The sequence below is a fragment of the Otolemur garnettii genome, unplaced genomic scaffold (genome assembly GCF_000181295.1).
Source record: "Otolemur garnettii isolate 467f Iridium unplaced genomic scaffold, OtoGar3 scaffold00075, whole genome shotgun sequence".
NCBI classification, from domain to species: Eukaryota; Metazoa; Chordata; class Mammalia; order Primates; family Galagidae; genus Otolemur; species Otolemur garnettii.
The window spans coordinates 1,185,726-1,200,450 of NW_003852470.1; the positions used below are offsets into that span (position 1 = coordinate 1,185,726).

Genomic DNA, 14,725 nt, shown 5'->3' on the forward strand with positions numbered 1-14,725 from the left:
CCTCCCACAGGGCCAACAGGGTGTAGGTGCCCCTCCCACAGGGCCAGCAGGGTGTAGGTGCCCCTCCCATGGGGCCAGCAGGGTGTAGGTGCCCCTCCCATGGGGCCAGCAGGGTGTAGGTGCCCCTCCCACGGGGCCAGCAGGGTGTAGGTGCCCCTCCCACGGGGCCAGCAGGGTGTAGGTGCTCCTCCCACAGGGCCAGTAGGGTGCCTCACATCCAGGAGCCATGCTGACACTTGGCGCCACCAAGCTGTGCAGCTGACAGGCCCTCAGCTCATCCCTGTCCCCTCCTGTCCAGGCAGTCGACTGCTCCATCCTGCCAGGCCTGCTCAGCTGGTCTCGAGGGAGCCATTTCTTCACTTCTCTTCTGTTCTCTTGGCCCGCTCTGCCTTGTAATTTGTGGAGACTGAGGGGTAATTATAACTCAAAGAGGCTTAACGAGCACTCTCAAAAGAGATCTGCGGTGTATGAATCACTTCTGTCCGGGGACCTGCAGTGGGGTTCTGCCTCACCTTCCTGGCCGTGCAGCTGTCTGGACACTGTCCATCTTGTGTCTCTGCTGTCCCTATCTAAAGGCCTTGCTGAGCAGCCAGAGCACAGGCCAGGGCATGTGGTCAGTCACTTCCTCCTAGGGGTCTTACAAATGTCGTCTGCATGGGGTTACCTGAGGCCTGGGGCCCTACAGTCCAGAGAATGTGCTCACCTTTGCACAGATCTATTGAAAAAGCTCCGAGGAGGGTGCATTTTAAGCATCACTGTCAGCTGAGGTGCCAGAGACACTGAGGCATCAGGACGGCCTCTGCATACCTGTCTTCCCAGCTAAGCCTAAGTTCTGTCCTCCAGGGCCATGGGGTTGCATGAGGGGCAGGTGGGATGAGGTGTGGGGAGTAGGTTCAGGAGGGAGGCTCAAATGGGAGACTGTGGGGTCGCCAGGCATTCAGAAATCAGTCCTGGAGGGATGCCGGGGAGCTCAGGCAGTGTTGGTGCGTGCAGATGGCCAGGCCCAGGGATCCGAGGCTAGCACTTTGGGGCCTTGCTCACCCACAGCCCTGCTGTCCCCTTCTGACCCCAAGTGCTGGCCTGTGCACCTCTCTGACCATTTCTTGGCTCTGAAAAGCCAAGTGGCCTAGAAATGGGCCACTGCAGACAGGGGTTGATAGAGGTGGCCTCTGGGTCATTTTCAGAGGCCAGTTGGTGGTGGCTGTGGAGGGCTCCTTCCTGCCCCTCAGGCCCAGGGGTCTGTGACTGTTGGATGGGGGGTAGAGGGGGCAAGGCCTGTCACAGACTCGGCTCTGGTCCTTATTGACCAGGATAGTGACCCACTGTGGCGGGTAGGATCCAGAGAGGCTACTCTGAGCAGCCATGCACATCAGGGGCCTTCAGAGTGCAAGGCCCAGCACAGTCCCTTCTCCGCAGGGCAGGGCCCACGGCTTAGCCTGGCCTTTGCTGTGTCTCATGACCCAGATGGCCTCTGACTTGGAGTTCCTCCCTCAGCGGCCTCAGCTCCTGGGAATAGGCTATATAAGCTCATTGTATCTGGTCCTTGGCTTTTGTTTTTTCCATTTTCTAAATTATGGGGGATTATACATAGTATAAAATTTGCCATCTTATCCACTTTTAGGCATGCATTCCTGTGGCATTAAATATGCCATATTTTGCAGTATATCATGCACACTGTTTTGCCCAGATTTTTGAGGGAAAGTAAGCATGCATATTATACATGGGTGATACTAATTCCACACCTATATAAATGTTCTTAATTCTTTTATTTATGCTTGTGTGTTAAAATTGTAACTTGGGAAAGCAATACTGATATCTGTATGCAGAATGATACTCTGGAATGTGGTAATCAGTTTCATTGAACTCAAGACAAACTTGCAGTGAAAGCATTTTTTGGCCAACAAAGAGCAACATATTTCTCTTGGTACACTTTAGAGAGCTAGCAATCCAGCTGACATCTTTCCAAAAACTATTGGAAAATCCCTTGCAAAAATGTTGAAACCGTTTTCATGCACTGCAGGCTTTGAGTTCACGGTTATTAAGTGTGCTGAAGAGCCGGCGGTAGGGCTGCCAAGACTCTGGGCCCTCCTCTCACGGAGGTGCCGTCAGAGTGCGGCTGCAGCAGGAGGCTCTTCAGAGGCCAAGGCAGAGGACAGCCGTGCGAGGGGGACTCCAGAGTGGCGGAGGGTGGGGGAGGAGGTGAAGACGTGGATTCTGCAGCAGCGTCAAGCTGGGATCTCTGTTTCAACCAAGGTGATACAAGACAAGGGTAAAAGGATTACGTGAGAAAAACGTTTGACGATTTCTCAGGGACACCTGAATGGTGTTTTAACTTTATAGGAGAGAAAGTATGAGCATGAGGACAGGAACAAAACTTGTCCAAAACTTCCAGCAGCCTATGAGAGTCAAGCTTTGGAATTTCGTGCCTACATAATCAATCTTTGAAAGACATAACTTTGAGCTGCTCCACATCTCCTGTGGGGTTGAGGCCCCACTCACATTTGATGTGCCATCAAACAGAACTGTGGACATCAAAGGGGCAGACACCAGGGCTACAAAAATTAGTGGACGAGAGAAAACACATTTCACTGTTGTTCTAGCCTGTTGTGCAGATGGGAGAAAGCTGTCACCTATGATCAGCTTTTTGTGTTTTATTTGGTTTGTTTTTTTGAGACTGAGTCTCACTTTGTTGTCCTGGGTAGAGTGCTTGCTGTGGCATCATAGCTCACAGCAACCTCAAACTCTTGGGCTCAAGCAGTCCTCTTGCCTCAGTTTTTCATTTTTAGTATAGATGGGGTCTCACTCTTACTCAGGCTGGTCTCGAACTCCTGAGTTCCACCTGCCTTGGCCTCCTATAGTACTGGGATTATAGACTTTGATCATCTTTTTTTTTTGCAGTTTTTGGCCAGGGCTGGGTTTGAATCTGCTATCTCCGGGGATATGGGGCTGGCGCCCTACTCCTTTGAGCCACAGGCACTGCCCTGGCTTTGATCATCCACAAAAGAAAAAGAAAAGATTCTCGAGTTACTGTCCATGTGCATAAAAAAGGGTGGGTGAATGAAGAAGGCATGAAAATGTGGTTTAACACAGTCTGGTTGCAAAGGCAAAAAACAGCTTTGTTTATTTTTGATCACTTCAAAGCCCATGTTACACAAAGTGCAAAAGCAATTGCGGCAGACTTGAAAACCCAACTTGTCGTGATACCTGGTGAGCTCACCAGCCACCTGCAGCCCTTCGATTTGTCAGTAAACAAGCCCTTGAAGGCCCTAAGGAAGGAAGAGTGGAGGCCGCAGATGCCGTCAGCTGGTGATGATTTACCACCCACAGGCAGAACCCAGAAAGCATCCATCACCCAGGTTGGTGATGGGATCCTGAGAGCGCGGACGTGGCATGAAGCAAGGTTGTGAAGTCGTTTAAAACATGCAGCATCAGCAACGCTATGGATGGAACTGAAGACAAGGAGGTTTACTGGGATGAAGAAAGAGACTCTTCAGAAGAAACTGGTGATGGAGAAATTGAAGAAGATGATGCTTCTGATGTTGACAGTGACAGAGAGCTCTTGGCCTTCTATGATGTGTAAATATTGTAAATTTGTTACTGGTAGATAAAATTTCTTGTACCCGTATCTGTTCCTGTGTTTTATAATTATTTGTTACATAAATTTTCTTGTACCATATGTTAAAAGTAAATGTTAAGATTCCTTTATAATACAAAAAGCACCTAAATATAAACAAATAAAAATATGAATTAAAAAATTAAAACGATTAATCAGCGTCTGTGGCTCAGGCGGCTAAGGTGCCAGCCACATACACCTGAGCTGGCAGGTTCGAATCCAGCCCAGGTCGCCAAACAACAATGACAGCTGCAACCAAAAATTGGCTGGGCGTTGTGGCCGGCGCCTGTAGTCCCAGCTACTTGGGAGGTGGAGGCAGGAGAATCGCTTGAGCCCAGGAGTTAGAGGTTGTTGTGAGCTGTGATGCCACAGAACTCTACCCAGGGCAACAGCTTGAGGCTCTGTCTCAAAAAAAAAAAAAAAAAAAAATTAAAATGAAAGATATTTTTCCTGAAAGTTTGGGCAAAAAATGTGGGTGCACATTATCTATGGCAAAATACGATATTCACATTTTTGTGCACTGTCTCTCTAGATGAGAACTTTGTCATCTTGCAAAACTGAAACTGTCCCTGGTAAATGGGCTCCAGTGTCCCAGCCCCCAGCCCCTGACAATCTCTGTTCCACTTTCTGCCCCCACAAACTTGACATTTCTAGGTTCCTTACATCTTAGTCTGCTCAGGTCTAAGTGCACAAGTGATAAAAGCACTGCAGAGTGGGTGGTTTAAACAACGAGCCTGGTCCCACCGTTCTAAGTCTGGAAGGCCAAGTCCAAGGCAGACTCTGTGTCTGGTGGAGGCTCTTCCTGGTACAGACAGAGCTGTCAAGCTGTGTCCTCACAGGCTGGAAGGTGGGCAGAGAGATGTCTAGCAGCCCTTCTGAGGGCACTAATCCCATTCATGAGGGCCCCACCCTGTGGCCTAATCCCCTCCTTCCCCTCATGCTGTCACTCTGGGGTCAGGTTTGAGGGGCACAGCAAGCCCACTGCACTTATTAAGTGGAACCCTACAAGGTTCAGATTATTTCACTGAACAAATTGTCCTCAGAGTTCATCCACATCATAGCACATGTCAGAATTCCCTTTATTAATGCTGAGTGCTATTCCAAAGTCCCTGTGGGTGACGTTTTGCTTATCCATTTATCCTTCCATGGACATGTGGGGCACTCCTTGTTTTAGCTACTGTGCATAATACTGCCGTGAACATGGGTGTACAGCTGTCTCTAGCATCCCTGTTTTCAGTTCTTTCACCCAGAAGCAGAGTTGCTGGATCATTGGTAATTCTGTGTTTAACTTTGGAGAAGCCACCAACTGTTTGCACAGCAGCTGCCCCAGTCTACATGCCCACCCACGGTGCTCAGGCTCCAGCTTCTCTGCGTCCTCCAAGCACTTGTTCTGTTCTGCTTTATTTATTTTTCTGATAGTAGCCATCCCAGTGGGGGTGCAGTCGGAGCTCATTGTGGGTTTGATTTGCATTTCCCTGCTGGTTACAAAGCCTGGTTTTTAAATCTCCTTGATGGGGTTTCTGTCTGTAAGGAGCAGGGCACAAGTGCAGGGCTCCACATGGCTGGGGTTCCCCGAGTGGCTGGGGGTCCCCTCACATCTGCTGAGGAGGGCGTGGGGCTCCCAGAGGCTTCCTGTTGGAAACATCGGTGGCTGACTTTGGCTGATTTTGGCTTCCTGTTTGAAACATCGGTGGCTTTACTGAGCATAAAGGCTCAGTGACGTTTTATTGTGAGATAAATTAGTGGAATGTTCCCTGCAGTGAAGGAGGAAGCTTGGGTCATCTGTTGAGTCAGAGATGTGTGAGGCGAGTGAGGAGCACAGTGAAGATGCAGCTGGAGCTCGTCCTCCTCCTCCGGCCGCCGGGCTGGCTCCCAGCAGTGCACCTGCTCAGGTCTGGCTCTCCGTGCCCCGCCGGAGCACTGTGGCAGATCCAGTGGAGTTCTGAAGGTCTCTTTGGGAAGGATGTCATTTGCTGGACGAAATTGCCCCTTTCTGGGAAGACAGGTCAGCCTTGAAGAACTTGGCACACGGTCAAACCCACTGATGGACTGAACTTAGAGAAGTCACACCCCAGATGCTGCTTTTCTTCTTGGCTGCAGAGGAAGCTGGTGATGGTCCAGCTCATAGTCTGTGAGCTGTGGGGACATAGTCCCCACCCTCCTGGGGCATCATCATCCCTTGGCCACATTAGGAGGAGGCCAGGAGGGAGCAATGCTGCCAATCACCCTTGTCACACCCACCTTGAGCCTGTGCGAGCACTTGTGAGTCCCAGCAGGAGCCTCCCCCAGGCTCCAGCTATGAGCATGTGGCCCCAGTGCACCTGTGTACACTTGGTGCTGGAAGGAGGCTTTCCAGGAGCAAAGGCAGGGCATAGCCCTCCCCCATGCAGCTCTCTCCAGTGCTGTCCAGCTGGTGTCCAGCAGGTGACGTGGCCATAATTAATTCCAAAGCAGATCATCCGGGTGGGAATAATCAGGACTAGAAGAAATCAATCCATTTTTCTCTTGGCTTGGACACGCTCTCACTGTACCCTCCCAGCCCTGGCCCCTACCCAGCCCTACCCCTCGCCCCCCACCCCCCAGCTTCCAGCCTGAGGTCATAAGGCCTCCTGCATCTGCACAGCTCTCTCTCCTCCCCAGCCTGCCTAATTGTGTTTATTCTGAATCCAGGAAATTGAATTCCAGCCCCCGAAGTCACCCTGGGGACAGTATCACAGGGATCACTGACAGAGCAGTCCCCCTTCCCACAAGCTGGTGAGCAGTTTGCTTGGACACAGCTGCCTCAGGAATGAGTGGGGATCTGTCTCTGCCTCCAGGGCCCCTCTGGAGCCAGGCCCGGTTGAGGGGCCGACTTTGTGGTGCATGAGCGGGTTGTGTCCCCTCAGGTTGGATGTGAGCCCCAGGCCCACACTGAGCCCTCTCCCTTTCTGGACGTGCAACTCCTCACAGCCTCTGCAGGCCGGGGCTCCCCAGGAAGGGGTGCTGGGCTCCCTGGGGAGAGGCCTGGTGTTTCTTACTCTTCAACCCAGGCTGTGATGTCACGTATAATTTTTTGTCATTGTAAATGAAACACTTTATTTTTAACTTTCTCCCAGCTTTGGAAACTGTTGACTTTGCCTGGGTGGGACTGACCCCAGACCTCCTGTGGCTGAGCCTGTGGCCAGAGGGGCCAGGTGGGCTCTGGTGAAGCTCTTGCACCTTGCCTAAGGCCACAGAGTGGGCTGGAGGTCGGGGCTGGTTTGCCAGCCTGTGGCGAGTACTGAGTAACTTTTTTTTTTGATCTATCAGCCATTTAATTAAGTTCTTTTTAAGGAATTTAAAAACCATTTTATGAGGGTAAGCTCCATTTGTCAGGGCAAAAATGTATCACAGGTAGCCCTGGAGCTGAGGAATAGCCTTGATTTTTGGTAAAATCCACAGCTTTTTGATCAACCTTGCACTGTTCTGTTATCTCTTATTTCTCTTTTTCTGTGGTGAAGATCTCACCTTCCTGGTGTCTGGGCTTCCAGAGCTGCTGCTTCTTAAAATAAGCATCAGTAAGATGCTTAGGGATTTTAACATTACTGATGTCAATTTTTGTGGTGGTGACGATGACAAATTTCTGGTGTGTCCTTCATAGAGGAACCCGATTGAGGAACAGAGGTCCAGTCACAATTAGCAAGCCACTGCCCAGCTGCTTTAGGAAAACCACCCTCTTGCCTCCATGGCACCCAGTGAGGATAATTAGCATGGTCCCAGGTGTGATGCTAGATGGCAGTTTTCTCACATGCTGACTAAGTGGTGGTTTGCCGGACTCGACAACTTTCGAGGCACATCTTCGGTGGGATAATATCTAGGCATTTAGTAAAGTGTCACCACCTGAGAACCACCATTCTTGTCCCCACCAACTGGTTTTGTAACAGTGGCAAGGACCTCCACTTTCTTTTCAATCATGCAGATCCATCGCTGCCTGAGGGGTGTTTGGGGCTTTCAAAGGGAAGATTTGTTCTTCTTGTAATGCTGACTGTAGTGCAGAAGCAGGTCTCCACTCGTTCCTAGGGGTCTTGCAGTTCCTCAGAAAGGTGGGTGCCTGGCCGGGAGACCCCAAGACACCAATGTGGAAGTGTCTGCAGGCACAGCCCCTGGGCGGTACGGGGGGTGGGGGTCCCTTTGGGAGTCCAAGAGCCCCCTGCCTTGGATGAATGTTTCAAGTCCTTACTGGCTTTGGAGCAGCGGGCTCAGCTGGCTATCTGAGGTAGAAACCCAGGCTCGGTCCTGCACCCCACTCCTCCAGCTCCTGGGTGCCGGCCCTAACTCTGGGTGGGCTCCTCCCTTCTTTCCAACTCCCCTTCCTTGGTCTGCATACCCCCGTCCCCCCACATGCTCCCCCCCTCTCTCTGCACCTGAGCAGATTCGCCCCAGCCACTCTACTCTGCCCTGTCTGGGCCAACAGGAATTGGTGGGGTTTACCCTCCAAGGCCTGGGACTCTTTCCCAGTGGCTGGGTGTAGACCTGGCATGGGGCTCTTACCAGCATGCTGCTTGGGCTTATACTTGGGAGGGGGGGAGAAGAATACAGTCCCACCTCAAGGACCAAGGGCTAGGCCCAGGCCCATGGCTCCTGCATTTTGCAGCTTTTTAGGGGAAAAAACTAAGACAATGGGATAAAAAATGCCTTGCCACAGATCCCAGCTGTCTTAAGGAACTTCTTGTCCTGGGAAGGACCCAGGAGATGGGTGAGAAGAGGAAGGGGGACTTGGGAGGAAGGGGGGCTGTCTGGCCCACTCCAAACACTGTGTGGAGGCTGTGTGGGATTCCCAAGAGAGATCCAGAGCAGGGACCTTACCAGTGGCTGAACCCTGATGTCCAGAGCCAGATCCTGACGTCCAGAGCCCAGGAGAAGGGCCAGTGCCCAAGATAGGGTTAGCACCAATGTCTGCTCTGGCCGCTCAGAGGAAGCTATGGGTTTGGTTCTCGAGTGCAAATGGAAGCCCCAGGCACTTGACTGAGGTTGGAGATGGATCTGCCTGCCTAGTAGCAGAGAATTGTCCCTTCTGCGGTGCTGAGGGGAGGAGGGCCCTGCTCACACTGCGTTTCTGTGTGGCACCATCTCCTGCCGCCTCACAGGTTTGGGAATCTGCTCTGACTCACCAAGGAGACTGAGCACGAGGGTGCTGCCCGTCCAGGGAAACGGGGATAGCACAGCCCACAGGAGGGCTGGATCCGCAAAGCTGGTGGGATTCTCGTCCAAGTCCAAACTGCACAGCTTCCTCTGGCCTCCATGGGGGTGGATGGCCCATCCTTCCTATAATGGAGAACTGAGGTTGGCAGTATCCACTCTGGAAGCATCAGAGGGTTTCCTCCTTCCTAATTTCACTGAATCCTGGAGTGTGAGCAGCAGTGGCCACATCTTACAGGCTTCCCTCCGGTTTGGGCTGCCTTGATTTCCCTCAACGTTGGAGGTGGCCCTGCCTGGCTGGACCCTTCGGCCTGTTGGGAAGTCAGGGCTCTTCTCCACTGACCCAGGGAAGGGGGCGGAGTGGGGGTGGTTTGCACGTGCACTTGGTCCATGTCATTAGGAGCTGATCCTGTTATTGGTGTGGGACTTAGTCATGTTTGGGTCCCTTAGGCCTATGGCCTTGTAGTTCAGCATTGGAGAATGTTGCTGTGTTTCTGGCTAAGCCCATTTTAATACCCTGTTATCAGCCAGGGTCCCCAGCTCCAGGACATGAGCCCACAGGCCCCTGAGGAGTGGTTCTCCACCTGCTGTGTTAGAACTGGCAGGGCCACCAGTCTCTGGGGCAAGTGCAGCCGTTGGGGACTCAGCCAGCCGTGGACACTGAGGGAGCCCTGGTGGGGGGATGAGGAGTGTCTGAGGCTCTGGGGCTGCCCTCCCTGGCCTCAAACTCAGAGGCCCTAAGGCAGCCCCCCATCCCTCTGCAGGGGCAGGCTCCTGAGAGAGGAGGACCTACTGCCTCCTAGTCCTGCGCTCCAAAGTCCAGGAGAGCAATCCTTGAGCAGGTGTGAGCAGGTGGTGGCTTTCACGTGCTATGATCACAACTTGCCAAGTGCAGTCATATTTTTGTGTCTGTGGTTTTTGTCCTCCCCTCCCTGTCATTCTGCATTTCTGGGTGACTTCCTCAGATTGGGAGGCCATGGAAAACATGGGAACACAGAAAAACACGTCCAACCTGTGCCATCTGAGGCCTTCTCGGCAGGCCCTGGGTGCCCTATGCTGAGGCCTCTGTCTTCAAGGCCGGCCACATAGCACCTCGGTTGTCACTTTGCCTTCTCCTGCTGTCTCAGATCTCCCCTGGACACATGTGACAGTGTCAGGGTGCACCCAGATAATCCAGTATTGCTCCACTTGCCGAGTCCCTCCTCCAATGCAAGGGACACACCACAGGCTCCAGGGATTGGGATGTGGATACCCTTGGGCCATCACTTAGCCAGGGATCAGAGCTGCCTGCAAAGGGCCTTTCACTCACACATCTCCCTGAGCAGTGCTCGAGTGCAGCACCTGGGCAGACCAGGCATCACAGGATTCACAGGCTGTGATGCTGGAGAGGAGGAGCAGGCCCTGGACAGAAACTGCTTGGGGTGTGCAGGCTGAAACTGGGAGGACACAAGCCGATCCCGTCACTCCTGCGTGCTCACCTCGGTGCCTCCTGCTCTCCAGCCCCACAGTGTCTGGTTGGCAGACCCCCAGCACATGAAGCTCCCAGGGAGTAGCCTCAGGGCAGTGTCACCGTGCCCACCAAGGAAATTCTGCCCAGACCCAAGCTCACCTGGTGCTGCTTTTGGGGCTGTGCCCCTTACAGAGTGGACTCCAGCCCCTCCATTCCCCAAGGACCAGGGAGGCAGGAAACTCTGCGTCTCTGTCTGTGCCATCATGAGTGGTGGCCTCCGCTCCAGGGCTGGGCCCGGCTCTATGCACCTGCGGCCTGCATCCTGCCTTGCCCCATGTGTTGTTACCCCAGTCTCAGTCCCCACACGGCCACACACAGGGTGCCTGCCCCTCCCCACATTGGGACCAGAGGGTGGTCTTCAGAGGCAAGAAGTGTGCCTGTCTAGGCCATGCCTGTGTCCCTGGGCTGGGGGCCTCCTTTGTGGAGTCTTGGTGGCCTGCACAGGGGCTTGGCTGGGTTTGTACCACGCTGTGGGTTTGGGCTGTGGGGTGGCTGGGCTGGAGCAGCTCAGCTGTGGCAAGGTGCCACCTTTGTGCTATGGGGTCACCTGTGGGCTCAGCCTCTCGTGGGCCTGTGGGGTGGCCCGTGTGCTGGTGTGCATGATGTTGCCTTGGAAACCACAGTTATGGCGTAGGAAGGTCCCCATGCCTGGAAGATATTTAGGGCTCAGGCTGAGAGAAGCTGCTCAGCTGCCATGTCCAGAAACCCCAAAAACCTGACACCACAGATAAAAGATGTGCAAAAGATGTGTCTGTCACCAGACACCTTCACAGTGATGTCACAGAGACCAGCGCAAAGAAGAAGGGGCTGTCCATGTCCCCACCTGCCAGTGTAGCTGTGCTCATGCCTGGCTCCTGTCCATGTCAGTGCCATCTCCACATTGCACCTGCTGAATGGGGCAGCTTAACCGCAGTGTTGGCATTATTAGAGTCGTCATGCTGTTTACAGTCCTCACGAGTCTTAGTCCGGCATAGCGCGTCTTCACTGAGCCTACTCATTCCCTGTCATCAGGTTGTTAGGTGTTAAGGTTGTGTGAGATGCTGGGTGGTATGAACAGCACCGTGGTGACCATACTCAGATGTAGAGACTCCCTGTCTTGGGTTCATTTCTGGAAAAGGGAATGTGGGTCTCTCCCAGGGCTGCATCTAGCAGGTGTGGCCTGAGACCGACTCCGCCGAGAGGTCCCAGTGCCAGGCTGCCTGCCTTTGGGTGAGCAAACCCTCCCATCCACTTTGATTTCCAGAATCACACTTTCTTCATGCCTCCCACTCAGGCTCCTTGTCCTAAAAGATCCAGGACCTGAGGCTGTGGAAGGGCTCAGGAATACCTTTGGTCACGTGTCCTGAGCAGTCACCCCATGGCAGGCAGGGAGAAGGGGCAGTGGCTCCAGACCCACGATTTTTGTCTTTATTCCTGGCTTTGCTTGGAGATCTTGCTCTCTATTCTGACTGACGTCCTTGGCCACCAGAGGCTCTAGCTCATTTTACGTCTCTCACTGCTGCTTCACATTGATCCTGTGTGCAAGCAATTAGCGACATCTTAGCGGTGTCTGAGCAATGCCACCTTGCTAGCTGACACCAACAGTTCAATTCCCATAGGGTATCACACCTTGTGTGTGTGGAGACTGACATCATGGAAGGCTCTATTGTGGGGGGAACCTGGTGCCTGTGGCTCTGCCTTTGCAGGACAGTGTGGAAGAGACTTGCCCCTTGCTGTGCTGAGACTCAAGGAGGGGAGGCCTTTGGAAGCACTAGGTGGGTGTCCCTGCTGAGGTTATGGGTAGCTGGTGTGGCTTCTGAGGTGCAGGGCCCCGTTGAGGTGGGTCCTCCCAGCCATTCTCCACCTGCCCCCAGCCCCAGGGAAGCAGTACTGGCATGTGGGAGGTCAAGCCCCCTATGTCAGGTGAGGGGCTGCCCTCCGCCCAGCAGCTCCGGCTCACACCCAGTGCTCTCGGTGGAAGGTGCCCGTTCACAGCCTGCCTGCTGCAGACTAGGTGTCCCAGGTGTAGAGCCCCTCCTGCCAGCCAGGAGGCAGGGGGGTGGAGCTCACGTGGGGCGCGGTCCTGAGCGGCCCCTGCCCTGCAGGTGTGCATTGTGCAGAAGCGTGACACGGAGAAGATGTACGCCATGAAGTACATGAACAAGCAGCAGTGCATCGAGCGTGACGAGGTCCGCAACGTCTTCCGGGAGCTGGAGATCCTGCAGGAGGTTGAGCACGTCTTCCTGGTGAACCTCTGGTGAGCTAGTCCACAGGCTCCAGGTGCCCAGGACATACTGGGGTTAATGCAGCACCCCCCCCCCCGCCCACCGCTGGAAGCCTGGGGCCTTCCTAGAGGGAGCAGTGCCCCCTACCCTGCCTGGACACTGTGGCACTGAGTCACTCTGGGTGGGGGGGTTGAGGGCCCGACCCTGGGCTCCTTTCAGAAAGTGAGCAGTAAGACCAGTCCTGGGTGACGTTAGAGGCCTGGGTAGCTGGAAGGTCCCTCCTGTCCTAGAGAGTCCTCCCTAGAGCAATGGTCCTCCCTGACTCGGGGTCTACCCTGACTGCCTCCTACAGGGGGCTCTGGGACTTCTTGTGTGCTCCCAGGCAGGGGTTCTCCCCAGAAGCTCCTGTGAAGCATGGCAGCCTATCCTGCCTAGCCTATCCAGTTTCGAGCAGCCGGAGAGTCACATGACAATGGTCATGGTCCTAGTCCCGGTCCCCCCTCTGTATGTCACCCATGTGTCCCCTTAGTCTCCCTTAGCCACACAGAAAGGGGGAGGCAGCCTGGCTGTGTCTGGGAATAGTGAAGAGCAGGAGCCAGAGCACCCTTGCTGGCAGGGAGTCTGCAGCCAGCTGTTCTAGGGATGCTCTTGCAGCCCGGACAGGCCCCTGCCCGGCTGTTTACCTGGGCTTACTGCAGTAGGGAGGATGCCACAGTGGACATGGCCACTGCCTACAGGCTGTGTGGCTCAGGAATGGTGTCACAGGGCTCTAACCTGCAGCTCTGTGGCGGAAAGAGCTGGGCTGTGCTGCTAGGCAGACAGATGCTGATGAAGGCCTCAGCCCCTGGCATGGGGAGCACAAGGAATGGCTGTGGCCCTCCATAGCACCGCAGCCTTGTCCTCCCAGTCCCTGGCTAGCATATGGCCACTGTCCTCACCACTGTGGCCCCCAGGGCATTAACAACCATCTGGTCTCTAAGCAAGTCGAAGGCTGGCAGAGCTGGACCCTGGCTTTACAGCCTGTGGTCTTGTCTTCAGCATCCTTGGTGATGGCTCTGGGGGTGTCCAAGTGCCAAGTGCCTGTTAAACCTACCCTGATACCCAATGGCCAGGGAGAGTCAGGCCTGGGTCAGGTTCCTCATCCTCAAATGGGGTGATTACTCCTGGGAGCTCAGTAGAGAGGAGAGGTGATCACTGTGTGGTCCCCAGTGCCCCAGGATAGGCTGCCATCTGGAGTTGATACTCAGCCGCAGTGTTGACACTGAGGCTCCTTGCAAAGAGGGACAACCCAGGACTTCTCTTTCTGGGGCCTGGGGCTATCCGGGAGGCCATGTGGTTCCACAGTCAGCATGGGCTCCTGGGTTGAAGCCCTTCACCTGCCATGGACAATGTACCCAGTCCCCTACTCTCATGGGGGTGGGAGTGGGGGCTGTGCACACATCCCTATGGACAAAGCACTTCCATAGGCTGGCTCAGGGGGCAGGAAGCTCACGTCACAGTTGGTTTACTTTCCTTCCCCTTCTGCTGCAGCTCATGTCCTATCCCAATAGCCAGCCTTCCAGGGGATGTCCCCAGCTATGCTGGTGCTACAAAGGGTAGGGCCACCACAGCTTTGCCTCCAGGTGTGGGAGGCCATCTGCTCTTGAGCCTGGCATCCTGAGTCCCTTTGCTCTGAGGCTCACTCCCAGGCCCTCTTCTCAGGCCCCAAACTGCACCACCCTCTCCAGGCCATCCTTCACTGAGGATGCAGATGGAGGCCTTGAGGAACGTCACACGAAAATGAATTCTTGTGACTTTATTCTGGAAAGATCCAATCATTTAACAATTAGAGTTATCTCTGAGAGTTCAGAAAAGAAACTGCCAAGTGAAAGGAGGTCCTTAAAGTATTGTTTTACTTCAGCCATCATCACCATCATCACCATTGTCACCACTATCATTATCACTGTGGTGCTCCATCACCACCATCATCACCATCACCACCATCATCACCATCACCACCACCACCATCATTGCCACCACCATGGTTACCATCATCATCACCACCATCATCACCACCTCATCATCACCACCTCCATCATCACCACAATCTTCATCACCATCACCACCACCATCACCATCATCATCACCATCTCCATCATCACCATCACCACCACCATCATCATCATCACCACCTCCATCATCACCACCTCCATCATCACCACAATCTTCATCACCATCACCACCACCATCATCATCATCACC

At 53.9% G+C, this 14,725-nt stretch overlaps 1 protein-coding gene across 1 annotated transcript in view; it reads left to right on the forward strand.

The window, feature by feature from the left end:
- STK32C (serine/threonine kinase 32C) overlaps positions 1-14,725 on the forward strand; it is a 79,845-nt gene that overhangs the window by 44,103 nt on the left and 21,017 nt on the right. Inside the window, exon 3 of the mRNA XM_003794050.1 lies at positions 12,365-12,516. Within this exon, the coding sequence (XP_003794098.1) occupies positions 12,365-12,516 (152 nt within the window). The remainder of the gene's footprint in view (positions 1-12,364; positions 12,517-14,725) is intronic.